Raw genomic sequence first — 21,358 nt, forward strand, 5'->3', positions numbered from 1 at the left:
AGAAAAGGTATTGCAGAAGTCAAGTAGTTTGTGCATTTCAGTGCATTGATTTTGAGAAGAAAAACTCACAGGCTAAAACCAAGCATACAGAACATTCAGCTTTCCGTACCAAATGAAAACCTTGTGTCTAAAGTTGACAAAATACATGATTGAGCAGGAAGTACTGAAATGAGAAGTGCGAGAATTGAGAATATCAAAAGAAACTGTCAGCTTTAATTGCTGCCACTATTAATACTGATAAAGTGATAATTTCACTGTTTTCAGATGGAGCACACTGCATCTAAAGGAACCAAGTACTACTGTGGAAATAAAGGCCTTCTTCATTACTGTTAACTTCACACAGCAATTAAAAACCATCACAGATTAATCGAAGTTTGCCTTCCATTTGCACTGTAAAATTCCAAATGAGAAGAGAAAGCTCTTCCTCTTAAGCCATTTCATATTCTTAAAAACAACATAAAGATAAATACCATTATACATTTGCTACCAGTAATGATAGCCACTATGTTTATCACAATAACAGTTTCTCTTCGTGGATCTAAGGACAAAACCCAGACAAAAGAATAAAGTACAGACAGTGCAGTAATTTTTGATCAGCCTTAGGGATTTGCAAAACAAGTTTAATCTCTGGTCTCAATTTGACATTTAAAAGAATACTTAAGGCAGTTCAGTTTTGCAAGTGTTGCTTTTAGAGTGCTTCTCCACAGAGATGTCTAGTCAGCTTCACACATTTTGTCATCTACTAACAACAGGATGACCAGATTCTATAACAACTTTTATGAGCTGAGCAGCTAAAACTCAGGAGCAATTCTAGTCATACTGTTATTCAGTTTTAGCTCTTCACTGAGATGGAAGAACCATTTTTTTTTTCTCCAAACAGCATGAACACTGACCTATTTTTTACTGAATAAATATTTTCCTATGAATATGGAAGAAAAAGAAAAGAAGTAATACCCAGAACACATTTTGCTTCCCATTCCTTTTAGGAAGGCTAAGGATTTTGGGAAACAACTAGAGATATAGGACTGATGATTGCTGCTTAAATACGCCATCTGGCAGACAGCATCAATCCAGAATTTTTGTCACAGAAAACATTCAGATCTAAATGCTTCAAATACACAACACTCTAAAACAAAAGTCTTTCACATACGTTTACATCTTCACTAGATTTCAAAATAGAGGGGCTTTTTATTTGATTTACAGTCAAACTATCTTCCTTTGTTTCCAGCAATCACTTTTGGGCTGACTGACTTGTTTCAACCAACCCAGGCAGAACAGTTCTCAGTCATTGCTATGTGCAGGGAAGGATGGAAAGGGACACCACTACATAAACCCCCATAGGGAATAGACTCAGTGACTGTTCAGTCATCAGCACAGCTTCCTGGCAGGCTGTCAATAGCCCAGCAGCCCTCAAAACCTTGCTTGCATGCTGCCTCTCATCCTGGCACCAGTTAAAGCACCTAGAATGGAACCAAATTTTACTACAGTGTTCAGAAGAAGTAGGAATGAAAACAGGAAACAGGGCATCATATTTCATTTCTCAAGAACTAATTTATGCTGTCTATGCATTAAAAAAAAGAATTCTCACTAAGCAAAAATTCACACTCAACAATACTCTCATTTTGTTTAGTTCAGTGCTAAAGCCTTTCAATTAACATGTTTAATATTTTTTCCTCACTTTCTGAAGTGAATTAGAATTTCATTTGCTACAGATTATTTAAAATTTTCAAGTGGACTTGGGAAGTATTACTTCCCAGTGGCAGCCTATATGTTGCTCAACAATACAGTCTGCTTTTGGAACAACTAGTAACAATAACCTTCCTCAGCACGCTCACAACCAAACTCCTATTTCAAAAACCAAAAACAGAAGTGCAGACAAATTACTGAATGACGACCATCAGTTTTGAGGCAGTAAGATATGTTTTGGTTTTTATTCTGTCCCCCCCCCCCCCCTCCCCCCCAGAATACTTCATAACACATAAAGCTACCTGGGTATGAAACAGGTCCCTTTGAATTCAGTAAAACCTATGAATGCCCTTGACTTTTGCTAATGAAACACAGCACGTGCCCAACATGGGTACATAATCATTATTAGCTAGAGCATTTACAACATTAAGAACTACATAAAACTCATTTGAATTCCAGCATAACATGGTAGTACAAATCAAAACCTTTCTAAATCAATTTCTTTTTTAGGAAATGGGGAAGGGAGAAATCCACTTAAAAATACTTGGTGACAAGAACCTATTTCAGTTTAGTAACATATTACAGTGATTAATTATTTTATGAAGAACACATCCCTTTCTTGAACTCTGAACTTGCTTGATTCAGCTTCCAACCACAGAACTGTAGAATGCCTTTGTCAGCTGACAAGGCTTTTTCTATCAAATACATTTTCTCAAGTACATATTAACTACAGAAAACAAACCCTTAACACTTAGCCACGCTAAACAAAGTAAGATTCTTACATCTTTGTTACTGAAATTCCTCTCCCCTAATCCCCAGTTTTTTCAAGGCTAGTCTATGGACCCTGATTTGTCATCATTTCAGATTCCCTGGCTCACCTACTCAATTTTTTACCAATCTAAAGAATTGACCTCAAGTCCTATCATTTATTACCTCCACATCTTTTTCAGAGCCTTCAATTCAGACAACTATTTGCCATTCAACTCAATATTTAGGTGTACTAGCCCACCATAAAGTGTCACATATTTCACATGTCCAATTTATTAATGATCCAAATCACTTTGCAACCCTTCCTAATGTTTTTAGTCTCAAGTTTACATCTATAATCCTCCTGATATGGAAGAACATCTGAGAACATTTCCACCACAGCTGTTTACAGTAAAAACCTCAGATACTCCCTGATCTGAAATAGCAGAGGTTAGCACGAGATAGACTTACTTCTACATATGTACAAACACTTGCAGATACATAACACTGTTGTTGCATTTCACATCTTTCACATACTCAGCACTGCCTAGGGACCTGCATTTGTGGTAACCTCCATCTTGAGCCAAGGCTTTCCTAGAACAGTACACAGAACTTTAAAGATTTTACTCAAAAGGTAAAACATCTCATAGAGCAATACAGGATAGTTGTGGTCAGAAGCACATACTCTTGGTCAAGATTTCCAGACTCCTTACTAGAGCATTCACAATGGGAAACAAAGAGAATCAGCACACCAGTCATTACAAGTGTCCTGAAGCAAACAGACAAGATTTAATGTAACTGAAACCTTTAAATGTTTAACCTTCATTTCCTCTCTATGTAGGATGAAATAAAAATCAGTCTTACACTACTTAATGTTGTCCAATTCTAAGACCTTCGTAAATATTAACACTGTTTGAATGTAAGCAGAGCAGCAGCCTGAAGCATCAAGAGGCTGCAATCCAGCTCAGCTTTACCACTTTAATTGAGGTAGGCAGGTGAGGAGGACAGGGGTTTCCAAAACAAAAAATTAGATAAAAACAATATCTACCCATAAAACCCATCTCCTTTTTCATAGGATCACATCTTATTTCCCAAAATACAGAAGTGCACACTCTTAATGTAGCACATCTTCCCTGGCTTTGTAAGCAGTATATTCATTAGTTGTTCTAACTAGGACACTATCTTTTGTATCAGAACTTAAAGGAACTTAAGCAGGGTTTAATTCTCTCCACAAAAAGACCTTTATCAATTACATGGCAGAAGGAAATCCATTCATCTTCAGCCAAGTCAGTTCCACAACTCTGACATGTATATTTCTCAAAAGCAGCAAAAGGAAGAGTCCTCACCAGTTTAAATCAGGATCTCAACACTTTCTCTCTGACAAGAAGTTTACTTATGCTAGGAGATATTTCCTACAGCTGAATCTCAATCATATTTCATCTGCTGCTTCTGATTACCCACAGATCACATCACAGAGAAAAACCTCAGCCCCAAAGAGACACCTACATTTACGGAGCTTGCATCTTCTAATGTGCTCTTTAATGATTTAATCAGTCCTCTCACTGTGTGTCTGTGATACAGTAAATCCTTCCATAGCAGTTTATGGGCAAATTCACACAGATTTGTTGAGTTGTTACTTTCCTTCCCATATCAGCTGGCATGCATTATCAGTTGCAAAACTTCAGGGTACCAGGACTTTTAAGATTCTATAAGCTTCAGCAGAAGAAGCAAAGGATGGGAACCATCAGGGTAAATGATATTTAATACCAATAGAATAAAACATGATATTTAAAAAGAAAACTGAGCAACAAAGCACTGAAAAACAACAGCTGGAAAGACAATCAGTAAAGCCTATTTTGAAGACTAAAGTCAATATTGAGAAAAAGGCAATACAAGCAACACCAAGTTATTTCCTGTTCCAGTACTGTTTTTCAGCAGATACCTGCCTGAAGGTTTGTAGTAGGAGCTTTACCTATCTTTCACCATCTTGTCATTTCCATTCTTCCTGCATTTTATTATTTGAAACCATAAAGCAGAAACTTAAAAAGGAAGAACTTACTGGTATTGAGAACTCCTCTGCCAAATACTTCAACAGTGATGCTCCTCTAGCCAAAAAGTTACTTCTCTCTGCCAGATTGCCTTGGAGTTTTGTGTCAAATTCCTTTCTGACAACTGAAGCTACAGAATCAATTATTATGAGTTTAATCTTCTTTGAAATAATTTCTTCTTCTAAAGACTTAATTCTAAAAAAAATAAAAATAAAAAAATTAAGCCATCAATAACATTATTTATACAATATAACTGTTTAATAATCCTGGAATTATTTAAAAGCAAGGTTTTCTTTAATAATCTTAAGTCAACTGTTCTTTCTCCCTCATAACTTGCTCCCACTAACATCTGCAAACATCGAAGAGGTCTAGAAAGGAATCTCAGGCTCCAACAGCCACATAACCCAGGGCAAGCCCATCCAAGAGAGATTCAGAAGACACTCTGCTCAGCAACACTCTGCTCCCTAAACTCTGAATGGCACAAACAGCAAGTTGAGAATTGAGACAGTGCCTTTCGCATACAGTAGCAGCATCCCACTGCCAATAACAAAATAACTGCTGCCTACATATGCAGAAAGTCAGATCTGCTTCTATATGCCAAAGATGGTAAGTCGAACTTAATATGTTGGTAATATGCTAACAGTTCCTCTGTGATAAAGTCCTACTAGAAGAAACTATTCTTACAATACTCCCTCTAACAAAATATACAAGAAGATTCTGATGCTCAACTTTCATTTTCATTACAGTATGTGCTCAAAAACCAACATAAATTAACAAGACGACAATACAACATTGCCTTCAGGATGATGACTTCTAAGCAATTCCTTCCTTCAACTGCTGGAGTGGTCCAGGTCTTTCTGAAACTAAGCAGCACTCTGAAAGACCAATACCTCCTTTTTGTTTCACAGCAAACATAACTCTTAACACTACGGTATCTCCACAAACCAAGACAAGATCTGTCAGGCAAACATTCCTCTTTAAAAGCTTATGATGTTCAAATTCTATAGAAATTCTCTCAGAAACTGTAAAACATCAAGCGGATTAGTGGAGCACTATGAAATGAGAAAAGCAATGCCAGTCTTTTAGTAGCAATTTTCCTTTTTGGGGACCACACTGTTATCAACATAAAAGCTTCCAAGTAATGAATTACTCTTCATAGAACTTTGATATATTATCATAGACAACCCAGCCAAAATCCATTCCCACCATTCCCTTGAAGATCTAGAAAAGGATACCTCTTCAGTACACTGTCACAGGTCAGCTCTCGATACAGATGAATGCTACGCGTCATGCAAAATAGCTTTTCATCGGAGTCAAAATAAGTAGGGAATCTGTTTCCTGCTATCTCTATCAACCTATCAAAGATACAAAAGGCATAACACAAAAAAAAAATCATGTGCAGGTAATGAGACATCAAGCTTTCACAAAGTAAACAAATGAAAGCTCTGACAGATAAGTAGATACCATGTAGTACGGGAAATCTTTTTCAAAGGGGAAGTTTACTTGAGCAGCAGACTGAAATACTGGAAATAAGAACATTTAGATTCTACTCCCAGTGATGCTAGAGTCAAGGGTACCTTTAGGAAAGACATAATAAGTCCATGCACAGAGTCTACACAAGAAGTTGAGATTAGAGGTCCACGTTTTCAATCAACTTGTATACATAAAATCGAAGACACAAAAAGCACACATTTTATCATGTCTGCTAATTTTCTATTAGTTAGTAGAAGTTCCACACCTGTGAACACAAGGCAATTTTATCTAGGTCCTTACAGATGAATCCAAGATTTTAGACACTGATAGCTACAATCCAGACCACTGCACAGTTCCCCTTCCAACTACATGAAGATTTGAGAACAGAAACAAAAAACACTTAGTTGTAATTTAAGCTGCCTTACTCTGCAGCCCACACGCTTGAGAAGAATGACACCTAGCGGATAACCAGGAAGTTATGTCTACAGACATCTTTTTATTTAAGCCTCTTTCAATAAAAGCCACATCAGGAAAAAAAACACCACCAACCTCTTAAATAATTTTTTGAGTTTTAAAACAATTAGGCTTGAATGTTAATATACCTATTCTGAACAAGCACTTTCAGCGTAACTGGAAACTCATTCAATACATTACATATATACACACACACACACACACACACACACACACACATACACACACACATACACACACACATACACACACACATACACACACACATACACACACACATACACACATACATACACACATACATACACACATACATACACATATACATACATATATACATACATATATACATACATATATACATACATATATACATACATATATACATACATATATACATACATATACATATATACATACATATACATACACATACACACACACACACACACACACACACACATATATATATAAACCTGTCCTGAACTTCCAAGGACGGAATCTTTTCCTTATGCTTGCACAGTTAATTATGCAAACCTTTTGGGTAACAATCATTCAATTTGAAAGTCATTCAGTGGTCCATAAGAAATGAAACTTCATTACAGTTTCTAACAGGCATACATATAAGAAAACAATATTACACTAATTGCCTTTGAGTGACACACAAATTTTGCTGTGATCCCAGTATTATCTACACAGTACCATGTAGGTGCAAAGATCTTTAGAAGATAAATCCTATTTGTCACGATGAAACTAAAAACTGCACAGAACACATTCTCTGCTACGAGAGCAGAGATTCACAGGATAGAAAAATCCATCGCTGCTCTCAGCTTTAGTTCACAGAGTTTGAATCCTGTGTTTTTACCCACAGACAACAGGCATAGCTAGAAGAGTAAGCATTTCCAGACTTTCTGCAGATGTATGGTGCATTTCCAGTTAATAGCTAGGTAGGAAGAGGTGACTTGAACTACTCCAAAACTGATGAAAACAATTTTGATTTCTAGAATCACTATGGCCATTCCATCTACTGCTCCAGTGCCCATGTTCTGACAAAGCTGAACAACAGACACCACCTACAATGTTACAGCTTTTTTGCAATAGAAAAATACATAAATTACAGACAACATATAAATTACTGCTGCTCAAAATGCTGGGCCTTTACACCTTCAAAATCTTGCTAATTTCACAAACTAAACTGCAAATTGTTTCAGTTTGGACTGCTAAGACTATTTTTAAATTAGAAACAGTGCTATCCAGCTTGTTGCACAGCTGGAACCTGGAACACCTTGCACATCAGGAAGGTAAGCAAACCATCCTATTCAAAGAATTTCATAAGTTACAGAGTAACTGCATATATCAGATGAATGCTTAATAGCCACAGTACTTATTTTATAAATGCTCAGAAAATAAATGAAGGTTCCAAGATAAAAAGTGCTAGAGAAGTTCAAAGTGTGTATTTTACAGTTTTGCATCTTACCTTTCAGCACTGAATGCAGACTCTGTGTCAATGTATATAACAGCCCCATCTAGTCCTCCCATGCTTACAGGCAGCGTAGCCAGAACACTCATTGTAATACAAAACTGAGTTTTGCCACAACCCGGTGGGCCTGTTAACTAGAAGAAAAAAGATTGGTAACATCATAACCAAGGGATGTCACATCCATTTCACTCTAATTTTAATTTTTAAAAAGGCCTATCAGCAAGAATGCCTCTTCTTCTGTTCATCTAGGTATCAAAGACAACAGTCACAAGAAAGATAAAATGCAGCCCACAAAGAGCAACTTGCAGTTAGCCTCGGATCTGTGCCTTGCAGTCAAAATCATCATCACTGAAGAATAACTCTTCACATGCAGCATTCTGCTTGTACTTTCTTTCCCATCCTTCTTTCCCTACTTTGTTCTCCCATATTTGAAGTCTTCTCCCCCTCTTCTTCCAAGATCTTCCCCAGAGCCATCCCCTGTTACCTTCTACCTCCTCTTGTGTGCTGTCCTCTATAATAAAGCACAATTAAAAGATACACAGCTGACATTCACTTGACATCAAATTACCTTTACAGCTCTAAGTCAGTCAAAAGCCATTGAATCCACAGATGCAAAGTACAACTTGCTATTATGATTACCTCTGTTAAAATCAAGATTAACCTGGAAATCACAAAGACAATAGCTTGTATCCCAGGTAGTCTGAAGGTGCACTACGAACCACACATCAGAAAGATTTTAGGTGCCCCAGTGACTGCACCTGCATAGTTGAATAGGAACTAAGTTTTTGTTCTTAATTAAAATCTCTTGCATCGCTTTCAGTTGAAACAAGGCTTGAAAACCAAGTTATATCAGTCAATCCACTTCAAACTTCAGCACAAGAGAAGCATTAGCATTTGTTTAGAAACACATACTGCATTCAGTGAATTAAAGACCAGGAATGAGCTGTACTTAAGCAATTATCCGTCATCCATCCACCGGATTTAAATTACAAGATACCATCTCCACAGTATTTGCCACATTTTCACGTGACCCCAAAATGTGTATAAGATTTGAAGAAACCATACACATTTCTCAGACTGTAATAGCCAAGGAGTCTCACCAGCTGCTTCCAGTTAACAAGATTTGGAATGAATGAGAGAAGGGCATCAATCCAGGTGCTGAATTAAAATATCTGGACAGCTGTGAGGAAACCTCAGACAGGTTGTAGTTTGAGGCCTGCCTGGGAGGTGCCTCAGAATCAACATTTATTTCACTGCTCATTAACACAGCAGAGACGCTGTAAGCACATCTGAGAATATGTGCATCAGATCAAAGGAAGACAGGGAGCACGGCAGTAATAGGTAGTATGAGAAAGCAATCCAGCGGAGCAATAGAGAATTTCCCCCAAACAATTCATCTTTTATCATCATTCTTTTTAAGTGCATTAGTGTGGGATTTAAAATAATCCACGATAAACAATTACATACAGATATCACATTTTATTATGGTTACCATCAATTCAGCAAGCATTTTGATCAATACAATCTTCATTCTTAAAAAAAAAAAAAAAAAAAAAAAAAACAGAACACCACAAACACACCTAAGCTGCCTCTGGTTTAATTTAAAGTGAATGACTGCAAAAAACTTGCTCAGTTTGCTACACTCTAAATTTATTTTGAAAACCAAAAATACACCCAGGCAGAAATGTGAAGAATACAACAGCTTATTTACCTCTGTCTAATAAAATACACTTTGTTTTTCAATAGGTTATATATTATTTTCCCTGGCACTCATGAAGGGCTTGGATAAAGTCACAAGGAGCTAATTCTCCTTCAGCTATCCAGGAACCAAACCCTCAGTATTCACAAAGTCATTACTTTAATTTTCTCTCAGAGGAGTTGGCAACAAGTTCTGACGCTTAACCACAAAATTTCAGTTATGATTTAATTTCCAACTCAAAATCTACAAGAGGTTTGGGAAAAAGTGATCCGAGACAGTGAAATGCAAATCAAATCCCTCTGGCACTCAAAAAGTGAGTAGGTTTGGCTTAGAAGAAACCACCAGAACTCGACTCTGTGGCTCAACCATTCAAGTTCCAAGTTTTAAAGTTCCCAGCCACCCTCACTGCTGGGTAAAGTAAAAGGAAGGCAAGATTAAGCCACATCAGTCAGGAATTAAGTGCTGCACACAACACACTTTTGGAGAGAACTTCTCTCAGACATGGAACATCTGCCTAACAACAAAAATACCAGAGGATAATCTGCTGGGCAGCTACGCTCCAGGAAGTTATAAAAGTGCAAATCAGAAGCTCCAAAATCATGAGTCCAAGCAAAACACAACCTGTGAAATGTTCACAAGCTACTGCAAAGCATCACAGCAGCACCAACTGACATTTGATAGCTTCCTAATGCAATTTCATCTAACAATCACGTTGAAAAATACTTGCAGTGCTGCCAGCTTTGAAACTAATTCTGATCTCATGACTTTCACAAAAATGCTTTTACTCCAGAATCAGATTTTAAATGACAGAAACCAGAGTCTGTGCAGTGAATTGCTCCCTGCCTCTCACTTGCAGAGAAACCCCTAACATGTACCTTAATCAATTTACAAAGCTAGTACTCAAGAGAAAAACTAAATACTTTTTTTTTTAAAAAAAAAAAAAAAAAACAACCTTCTAACTTCTGGCACCAACTGTCATAGTTTAAACTCAGCATTGCTTAAATTCTAGCATTTCTGAAGTCACCATTAGATTTTGTAGGCAATTTCACTCCGTGATCAAAAGCAACCTACTCTGATTATGGAAAAAAGAATGTATTTTTTATATCTTTTCACTTCTACTCCTCTGCCACAGCAATTTCCAAGTTGAAATTTGACAAAGAAAACCACTTTAGAGAAGCTATTAAAGTGTTCAAGGAAAGGTATTTCAATCTATTTGAATTTAGAGCATAGGAGACATGTCTATTCAGAACTCCACTCTGAGAAGGCAAGTATGACCACGCTGCAGAGTAACAATGTCCACCCAGCTCCAGATTCTGTCTCTAACAAAGGCCTACAACAAATAGCTAGAAAACACAGTAAGAACAGGGCAACACGTATGCTTCCTCCAGAAAATACATTTCTCTACCTTCATCTGTGGCTGAGAAGCTTCCTAAGCCAGAGACCAGGTCCAGTTTTATAAAACTCAATGTCCCCTACAAGCATTTAAGTAAATTCTGCATTTCTGGATTATAGAAACTGTACAAGCAAGGCCATACAGCTTTCAAGTACTAGAAGATAAAACACAGACAATGCCAAGCAAAAAAAAAAAGTAGCGCTGCATTCAAAGGCAGCGACAGTAATAGCTGTAAATATGCTACTTGTAGTGTTACATAATAGACACATATGATACAAGCCTTAATTGCAACATCTTTTCAAAAAATTACTCATTACATATTTATTGTAAAGATCAGTTACATTTATACATAAAAATCTATAATTTCCACTCCTGTATCCTTCACATTTTTGTTTTGAATGCTCGTTTCTCCTTCCCAACACCTGAAGACTCAGTAAATCAGCAAGAAGGTACTAAACAGATGGGTTTCTGACTCAGCACCTCATGTTCTGACCACTAAACCACACTGTACCCTTCTCACCATAAAATCCAAACAACAATTCTCCCAGTCTTCCTAGGAAAATTTAGCATCTTTTTCATAGGAAAATAGAGTCACCAAATCACCTATTTGTTTCCATTTTCTTACTTACTTGACAGGCTGCAGAAGAAATACCCCGAAAAGTGCTTCTCATGCAAATTGTTTGTTCATTGTGTGTTTAAATGGTCTGATACAAGACAGGCCAACCAGTGACTTGTAATTTTTAGGTGTGGTGTGCAACTGCATTAAAATACATTAAAAAGTTACCTCTGTGAGGGATCCACAAGGTATTCCACCATGCAAGACTTTATCCAGACTATGCAGCGAGGTGGGTAAAAAGGCTACAGAGGGATTGACAGACCTCCTCATTTTCATTTCATAAGCCTACAACAAGGGAAAAAAAAAAAAAAAAAAAAACGCAACAATAAAAAAACACAGGTTATAAGATGCTTTTTTTGATGGTGTTACAGCTGGAAAGGTTATCATGATGAAAATGGGAAAAGGAACAAACAGAGAAGGAATGCTCACCTGTATCCAAAGATGTAGGTTCACAGGAAAGACTCCACAGAGGAGGTATCTCCAGAAAGAGATCCTTACCCCAGTGGCACTCAGCCCTTAAGTGGAGTCTAAGAGAGGTGCAACCAGGCTCCACCCCTTCTGGTCACACAGCTGAATTGCCTTCACCTGTGCTCCCAGGGCTGAGGGGGTCCTATCCCCAGGTGCTCAATCAGTGGTTCAGGCTGTGAAATTCTCACATTTGCTTTCATCAGCCTAGATTGATTCAGTACTTGCAAGTAAGCTAACCATTCCAATTTTCAGTTACAGTGTCCTCCTCCCTACCCCATCCCATTAGCCTTCTTTAGACTTATATCCTATTTACAATTCACAGAGTAAGTTTGTTTCTTGTGTCTCATTCACCACAACATTAAACATTAAGCTTTGTAACAATGTTTCAAAAGTACTCCTATTCTGTGAGGCTTGCTTTCAGTCCCTAAAACTCCAAGAGGCTTCTCTACTCCCAAGAGAAATACTAGCATCAGTTTTAACCCAATGATGTCATCAGCTGGCTAGAAATACAGTGCACTATGGTGCATCTCCACAGGAATCATCAACAAACCACCATGCTACTGAATCATAGATGTTTTAGTCCGCACTTGTTGAGTAATGGGTGAGCAATTTTTCTACAACGTTCATCCAAAGAATTCTCAGCTAGTTCTACCAGCAGAGTAGAACAGCTTGAATTTTATACAGTACTCTCCTTTCTCATACTACATTTTTTTCCTTATTTTATGAGTGAGCACATTAGATAATACTCCAAAATCTTCCATATATGCTGTTATTCTATTAAAGACAAATACAGTAAGATAGCTTTCAAGACACAGAACATGCCAAAACAAATAATACATTTTACCTCATTAAGAGTTTATGTTCTGAAGCACTCAAGAGTGAATATAGACACTGATGAAGGAGGATTTGCAAATATATATATATATATATGTGTCTCTGTGTGTGTGTGTGTGTATATATATATATGTATGTATGTATTTCTTTTCTTTCCTACATTAACCATGGAAACAATCTTCCAGTCTCATTTTCCTGAATAACACAGACTCTAAGACTTCATTCAGTGATTCTTATTCCATGCTTCTATTAGTAAACGCTTCCTTTAAATGAAGCAATTTTTATACACTGGAATTTAAGAGAGAATGGTAAACTACCCTATGGGACTCAGGACCAATTCTGTAAGACTAAACAATCTCCTTAAGCTAAAATGTCTAATAGAAGCTGCCGTCTCAAACTGAAGTCACTCATGGATCTAAATTTAGACATAAAACTATTATCTCATTATACAATCAAACTGAGACACCACAAAGCTAGATTACCCCACTCTCTGATAAATACACAAGCAAAACTGTTTAGCTTTTTCTCAAACAAAAAGTTCAAAATATAACCAACACAAGCATACTTACTGTCTGCATTTTGGGAGCACAAGCAAGGCTGACCTTCCGAAGAAGCTTCTGCACATTTCTGTAGCTCTGTCCTGTCACTTTCATTAGCTCCAAGAGTGAAAGACATAAGAAGTCCTGAAAGAAGATAACACAGTTCAGAGAGCTTAACCGGGAGATCAAGACTAAGGACTAAACTAATACAATTTATACATTACGAGGATACATTCCAAAGGCCAGATTTACCAACTGTGCCACGTTATGTAGTGTTTTCTCATACCTCTTTTACCCTTCTCTTATGCCAATAAGACAGTCATAGAACAGTTTGGGTTGGAAGGGACCTCAAAGATCATAAGGTTATCACAGAAGAAATTGTATTTATATTTTAAAAGACACAGCATAAACTAAAAATGTAAGTACCGTGATGAAGTTCTAATGAGTTATCATCTTTTTTCCCCCCACATAGGTGTCTACCCAAAAAACATTCAAATTGCATTGCATTTTTTAGGTTGCAATTCTAGGAATAGATCTTGCATCTACCATACATGCTGTTGAAATGCACAGAGTCTCTCCTCTCTTTAAAGAAACATACACAATAACTTCTGAGTTTATTGATGAATCAACCCATAACTGATAGAATAGCTTCATAACACATTCATAGATGCTAGATTATGTAACGTACATGTGTTTTTGCAGAGGGATCATGCAGGCTGACTTCATACGGGAAGTAGCTACACACCTCTCTTAAAATAATCTTTTTTTTTTTTTTTTTTTTCCAGAAGGAAAGATACTAAGTATATCCAACATTTAAATGCCTTAGCTATCCGTCATCTTAAAGCAACATTTTTACAAGGTAAGCAGACTGAGCCAGAAATTTTATTAGATGGTATAGCTTCATGTAAATGAAACATAGAAATTTAATAAAATAAAAGTAATCCAAAGCCATAGAGTAACCCTTTCACCTGGCAGGTAGTGATCTGATAGCGGCTTAGTCTTTCACACAGTTCCTGAGACAACTTTGCTCTTCTCAGCTTCTTAGCAGCCATACTCACTTGGTCTACAAGGCAAATAAAACAGTTTTTGAAGGCTGCTTGGAACACACCTGTGCAAACAATTACACCCTTTCCTTACTAAAGAGTAGGAAAGAAGATATACATGTATAGAAAGCCTAAGTCACAGGAAATAATCTTACCACACAGAAAACAGTTCTGTTTAATTACATCTCCTAATATTTGATCATTAGGAGATCACAGCAATAAGAACAAAGAAACCACAGTGCTTGCTTGTATGACATGGGTTTCTGAGAAAGAAGCAAGCCCAAAACCACTCAGCAATGAGTTGAAAAGGAACTCCTTGTGCTAAATGGCACCGGAAGGAAAGAAGATTCTCCCAAGATGCTAAAATTGAACAATAATGACAGGATTTACTTAGACCTAGAATTGCTAAAATACAACACACTTGTGGTGACCAGGCATGCAACAGAGATGTCAAAGGATGGGAAGGATGCAGGATGGAGGCAAAAGAATAACCAGAGGTTTGGAAACACACTTTAGCATGCAAGATTCAAGACAGACAAACTGTTTAGAGCCATTTCATAACCTTCTAGGTAAGTTTATAGAAAACACTGCTTAAAAGGGGGCTCTTCTACTTAAGCAATGGCATAAAAGAAACTAGAGGTCAAAGCTAAGTTTGTGAACACTGGAACTACAATGTAAATATCACTGAATTAAAAACAGCGAAGAAAAAAAAACCAGCAAAACAACCCACATCACTGGAATGGGGTATTGTGGTGTAGACAAGCCACTTCAGGTTTATTTATTGTTTTGAGACTTCTTTTTAAAGAGTAGCTTAGTTTGGATAAGCCTTAGGACTAACTTATGCGATTGTGTTTGCTCTGTGAAGCCTCCCTGACCCCCAGCCGTGTGCATTTTCTGTGGGGAGAGTTGTACCATCCTGCTAGCAGAGCCACACGTGGTTGCACTCAACTCCGCCAGTAGGCTTTCAAGTACATCCTACACATATTTATTAGGCGATATTCCTACTACTCGTTCACACAGAAGTTCACGCGAAACCAAAAGCTTTCTAAGCAGCCTGCACCGCCTACATCTTTGCAGACGCGCAGACCTTCGTTCGTTCGCGAGATGGAGACAAGGCGCCCGCCCTCCACAGCCTCCTTCGGAGCAGAGGCGGAAGGCCGGGTGCCGGGGGAGCCCCGCTAACAGCCCTTACCGGGACAGCCGCACCCAGCCGTGCATCGCAGCCCCCGCTTGAGGGCAACAGGCGGCCACGCAGATGGCGCCCGGGCCGGGAGAAACACCCACAGCTCATACGGAGCGGTACGGACTTACACCGAACGACACGGGTGCCGCAGGAGAGCCTGAAACTACCGCCTCATCTGGAGCCCGAACGCGGCTTTACGCCCTCCGACACCCGAGCTCCAGCGGCAACCGGAGGCTCGGCCCTGCCGGGAGCGAACTGCACCGGCACGCAACCACACCACAACCCCGGGGCGTCCGACAGCGCCGGGCCCCGGCTCGCAACTTTTCAAAGTCCCCCCGCGGCCGCCGCGCTGAGGCGGAGCCGCCCGGCGAGGCCCGCGCGCGCCATTGGCTGCGCTCCCGGCGATGGCGCGCAGCCCTGACGGCCGGCGGCGCGCGGGGCATGTCGGGACTGATAGTGCTGGGGCAGCGGCCCGTGGGCTGTGCGCCCGGTAGCGGTAGTAGCAGAAATTCCCTAGAATCGGTGTTTCGTTCGTACCCTGGACGGATCCCCTGGATTCGCCGCCCAGGGAAGTCCAGAGCCCACAAAGCAACGCGGGGTACGGGGAGCAGCGGGCTGAGCGCGGAGAAGCGAAATGGAAAAAGAGCTCCTCCTGCTGGACACTCTCTGTAAAAATTGGCTTCCAAACAGGAAGTCGCAATTCAGCATAAAAAAAGCGTGCTAGAAGAAAGGCTGGCTGTGGCTGCATGTTCGTTTCTGTGGAAAGAGGGGCCGTGACTGCAGCATAACTCTGCTACGGTCTTTATTTACTGCTTGTTACTAATGCCATCGGGACCCTCAAACTCTATATCAGAGATGGAAGAAAAAGTAACACTGCCTTGGTGATGTTCTCCCTCAGTTGGAGCAGGTCTTTCCATTTACCACAAGGGCTACAGATTCCTTCCTATCTTCCACAAAAACAGATATCTGTATTAAACCAGAACACATCTCGCCATATAGCTTCTCTGGAGGATCTGTAAGCAAAACCCAGGCACCCTGTTGTCTCTCTTGTGAGTTCTTTGTGACATGTTTCTCAATGGAGTCACAGCTGTTCCACTCTTGACTGCTCTGCTACACCCCCAGATCTACTGGGAAATAATCATGCGTTGTCTTCTCCATCGGACTTGAGAAATTCAGTCTTACACATCCTGAGGATACTCAGACAAGTATGCACCTACATGTATCAAAGCTCCCAAGCAGCAGCAGAGCAGTGACCATCACACTCATGTGTTTGGCAGGGGCACCGCTGGTCACTGGGGAATTGGGGCACTCGACTAACAGCTCTGCCTCTGCTCTGTGACCTTGGTCAAGTTCTGTAATGATAGGGTATCTGTTTTCTTTTTCATTTTTGGTTTTACCTATTTAGACTGTAAACACAGTGAGCACTGCTGGCCCAACAGAATTATGTGCTGGTTGTGGCACAGCTCCAGTCTAAGCCTTTAGCAGCCCCTGGAACTCATAATAAGAAGGGATTAAAAAAGCTAAGAGAAGATGATTACTTTGTAAGACTGAGCCTCACCACATTGATTTAAGATGGTCCACTAAATTGGCAGCAGTGGACTAAGAATGTTACAGAAAGGGAAAGCGTAACAGCAGCAACTATTAAATTCATAGAACCAGAGTGGTCTATCAACAAACACAGCAATAACAATAAAATTACAATTAAATAAAGGGGGCAAGAACCTGATTTGAAGGACACAGAATGAAAAGAAATGCTTATCAATCCTTATCCAAATAAATTCTCAGGAGTTAAGCGGTTCTGCTATGCTCCAGAATCCAAAAGATAATGGCAAAATATTTCCTTCCTCAAAAAGAATCAACCAAAAAAAAAAAAAAAAAAAAAGAAAAAAAAAAGAAGTCTTTATGTAACCTAAGACAGACTTTTATAAGTAACTTCAGACAATAGTTTTGCCTGCTGGAAAGTTTCACATTATTCACTTAACTTCTAAAACTGCATCAGCCTGCTGATATTGACTATATTCTTCAGATTAATTACAGTTTTCCAACTATCAGTTGCTCCTTTAAAACTGCAGTGGCAGTGCTCTATTACCTGTGTGAAAGGAAAACAGCTCCCTACAAAGTACAGTGCATGAGAATACAGTGAGAGCTCTGACTCACAGCAATAATTCAGACATTCAGAGCAATTCCCTACCTTACGTTTGCTGGATAGTGCATAATTAATCTAATGTATTCTTATTTCGTGGTGATATCTACTTAATGCCTAGCACATTCTTAAAAGCAACTAATGTGCTCTTGAGACTGGAAAGCAGTTATGAGACCATCTCACTCTTTCCCGATATTAATGTCCCAAGAGGTTTCTCAATAATGACATAGAGAGGAACCGCCAATGAAATATTCTGTCCATTACTGTCTCCCTGAAGGAGATGGAGATTTACTTCCAACTCTTTGGTGTTCTCCTCATCTCAAAAGAGAGAACTGAAGTGGTATCACAAGGAGGCACACCCTGATTAAAAACACTTCGTTTTCCACACACACTTTGGCAAAGTTTTATCAAAGCCACCTCACCTCACTTGAGACTTTCCCAGCTGCATATGCTGCAGAGATGGAGCAGAGGGAAAGGAAAACATCCTTCTATTGTTTCTACAAACTGCTCAGCACAACCTTGCTGTTATCAGTGGCTATAATAAGCAGACTAAGAACAATAGAGCTGTGAAATATCAGCCCATCTTCTCATTCTGACCATTCTGACCATTCCTCCCTCCCCCATTGCTCTGAGCAGTCTGTAGTCCAGTTAAATGCCTCTCACCAGGCAATTAACCTTTTTCCTCCTGCCTCAGGAAGGATTAAAACCAGTTATAATGAATCCTCCTCAGGTATTAGTGAGGACTTGTCCAACCATACGCATTTACACACAGGAAAAAGAAGCTTATTTCTCAGGACAATCAGAAGACATTTCTCCAATTTCTACCTCTTCATAGATGCTGCTGTGAAGAAGTATTCAGAATTATCCATCATCCTAAAACAGTTTCAGAAATATTCAGCAGCAATGTAGAGTTTTTGAAAGAGCTTCTGTACCTCCCACCCTTTTGCTGAACAGCAGAACAGCCACCTTCACTGCCACTGCAGGCAGAAGGACAGAACCACCTGCGCATGATAGCTCTGAAAAATTCACACGTGATTGCTTTCTGCCCAAATTATAGCAAGCAAAATGAGAGACCTCAGGGATTATTCCACTTTTAGATTGTACTCATCTAAGCAGATTGCTCTCCAAGATCAGCTTCCTACTTCATTTAGCATTTTCTGGTTTAAGGGACAGCAGGATTCATTCAAGTCTTTGGGCTTTTCACATTTCCCTTTTAAATTGGATGAGAAATCTATGAACTAACAAAGCAGCAGAATAATAATCCAGGTGAAGTTGTTGCTATCTTTATAGCTAAACCCAATTTATCCTGCATAAGACAATCCTCCCTTTTATCTCTGCCTTATCATCACCCCTTTTACTGTCTTGTCTTGAAGTTCCATGTACTGAAGAACTAGGCTTGCTGCAATTGCAATGTCTGCAGTTACCAACCTTGCTGTTCATACCACAACATTTCCTGCATCCTTCCCTGAGTTGCTAAGAAATGACAAATATTGCAGCAGTAGAGCTTTAGGAGCATTGCACAAAGAAAACCAAGGTAATCCTTTGGTGTCCACTGTAGCTTTTTCCTGCTAAACCACAGAAAAGTGCAACATTTCCTATTACTCAGAAACTTGAACATAGGGTTTATGTCCTATGAAGCAGACTTGTTTCACAGTGACCAGATACAGAAGGATATTCAGTAGTGTTTAGTAGTTCTCCTTTGATCGGTTCACTTCTCTGTAGATGTGTGCATCCAGCAAGTCACCCTGTGATCCTTCACAGCATCCAGTCTCCACTGAGTAGCAGCAATTAGACTGAGATGATCCAACCATTTCATGGGGATGAGCAGAGAAATGGCACCATGTACCCCATGTACACAGAGAATCAGACACCACTGCAATTAGTACCTGCAGAGCTTTCGTGGCTCCATGAGGACATATGTTCCTTTCAGGTTGACCCTCATTCCTTCCACAGAGATCTGCAGTGGCTATATCAAACAGCAGCAGGTGGGCACTGCAGAGGGAGGAGCTTTTGCTGATAACAGCAGCAGAGAAAATCAACTTCCAGACACTCATCTTTGTGTAGCTGCCAAATACAATGGTGCCCATGAAAAAAAAAAAAGAAAGAAAAAAAAAAGGAAAAAAAGAAAAAAATATTCATTTACAATGTCAAAAAAAAAAAAAAAAAAAAAAAGCAGTGTGAACGTATTTGTTCAGATCACTGCCCAAGGAGCGTATACCAAATCAGCAATTGTAGTGAAAGTGCTTTGGCTTTTGGAAGAGAAGCCTTCACTTTTGCACTGTTACAGATTAATAACTCTGATAACTCTGATAGCTGAACTGAGCCTAATATAGATCTTATTTCAAACAACAAGCACAAAAACCAGCAAGGGAAAGGATGCATTCCGTGCTTCATTCCATGAATCATTTCAGTCTGGTTTTGGTTCTTGCATGCTTTTAATTGTACTCATTTTAAAAGCCACCAGTGAGATCCCTTTGCTGAGACTAGATGGGAGACTGCTCCAAACGTATGCATGGTCCTAGCTTTCCCATCCTCTTCAGATGTTGCTGAACTTCTTCCAAAGGTGACTGAGTGGCATGGAAGAGAAGAAACTGCCAAACCTGGGCAGAGGAATCCGACGTAAGTTTCTCCTCTCAGCATCTTTGTGCTTTACAGTTTTCTGCTTAGCCCTGAAGGAGTGAGACATCTTCATGCCTTGCCACTCACTCTCACCTATTTCCTTTGAGGAACTCGGCAGACTTGATCAAACCCGGGACCTAGGGACCTGATATCCTGAGTCTCACCAGTGCTGAGGAACAGATATGAGAGACTTCTTAAAGGATAATTACAGAAGAATTTACAGAGGAAAGTAGAAATTAAATTAATTCTATGCTGACTTTTTTACCTTGGATAATGGCAATTCTTAGCCATTTTACTGGGGTGAGCACACAGCAATAATTTGAGTATCACCCCAGGACAGCACTACCCCAAACTCAACTACTATAGAGCATCTAGGCAAGCATGTCTGCTGTTCACTGTTTGGGCATGATGCCATCACTGTGATCATATTATCATCCCCCTACATTGACTACCCATAGCAAATTGATTTTACAGTGTCACAGCTATTTTTTAAATCACTGCAGCATGTGACAGTGATTTAAATGAAAGATGTAGCAAATTAAGCATATACTTAATTGAAGTAAAATAGGACATTTGTACAGCAGAGGATGAATGCAAGAGTAACTGTTTTGCTGAACTAAGGTCCTATTAATTCTTAGATAATTAAACTTTTGTTTTAGATGGTTCTTCGAATGTAGACTTATAAATCTGCTAGTAGCATCACAGTCAGCCCAATCTATTTCAGCATTTGAAGGCATATTTTTCCTAAGTCTTTGGAGTTTTCATGTCCAAGAGGAATCAAAACTTGAAATGACAGTACTCCCACCCCAGCTAAATAAGGTGCACCACAGGGAAAGTGCTCCTGAGATGACGGAAGCTGGAGCCATTCTGCATGCATGTCTGACTTTCATTACAGCTGTGCTGTCATGGCACC

At 39.3% G+C, this 21,358-nt stretch overlaps 1 protein-coding gene across 14 annotated transcripts in view; it reads right to left on the reverse strand.

The window, feature by feature from the left end:
* Positions 1 to 16,334, reverse strand: part of RAD51B (RAD51 paralog B) — a 349,342-nt gene extending 333,008 nt beyond the window's left edge. For 3 of the 14 annotated variants that reach the window (XR_007377652.1, XM_048948192.1, XM_048948190.1), the window contains exons 1-7: positions 16,221 to 16,332; positions 14,426 to 14,520; positions 13,488 to 13,601; positions 11,785 to 11,901; positions 7,906 to 8,042; positions 5,717 to 5,836; positions 4,493 to 4,676 (exon numbers count right to left, since the gene is read on the reverse strand). Coding sequence is in view for 13 of the 14 variants with exons in the window: in XM_048948192.1 (XP_048804149.1) it covers positions 4,493 to 4,676; positions 5,717 to 5,836; positions 7,906 to 8,042; positions 11,785 to 11,901; positions 13,488 to 13,601; positions 14,426 to 14,509 (756 nt within the window). In the remaining variant the exon portion in view is untranslated. The other 11 variants (XM_048948191.1, XM_048948193.1, XM_048948195.1 and 8 more) reach the window with 7 other exon arrangements.
* Between the last annotated feature and the right edge of the window lie 5,024 nt (positions 16,335 to 21,358).

Source organism: Lagopus muta, chromosome 6, assembly GCF_023343835.1.
Source record: "Lagopus muta isolate bLagMut1 chromosome 6, bLagMut1 primary, whole genome shotgun sequence".
NCBI classification, from domain to species: domain Eukaryota; kingdom Metazoa; phylum Chordata; class Aves; order Galliformes; family Phasianidae; genus Lagopus; species Lagopus muta.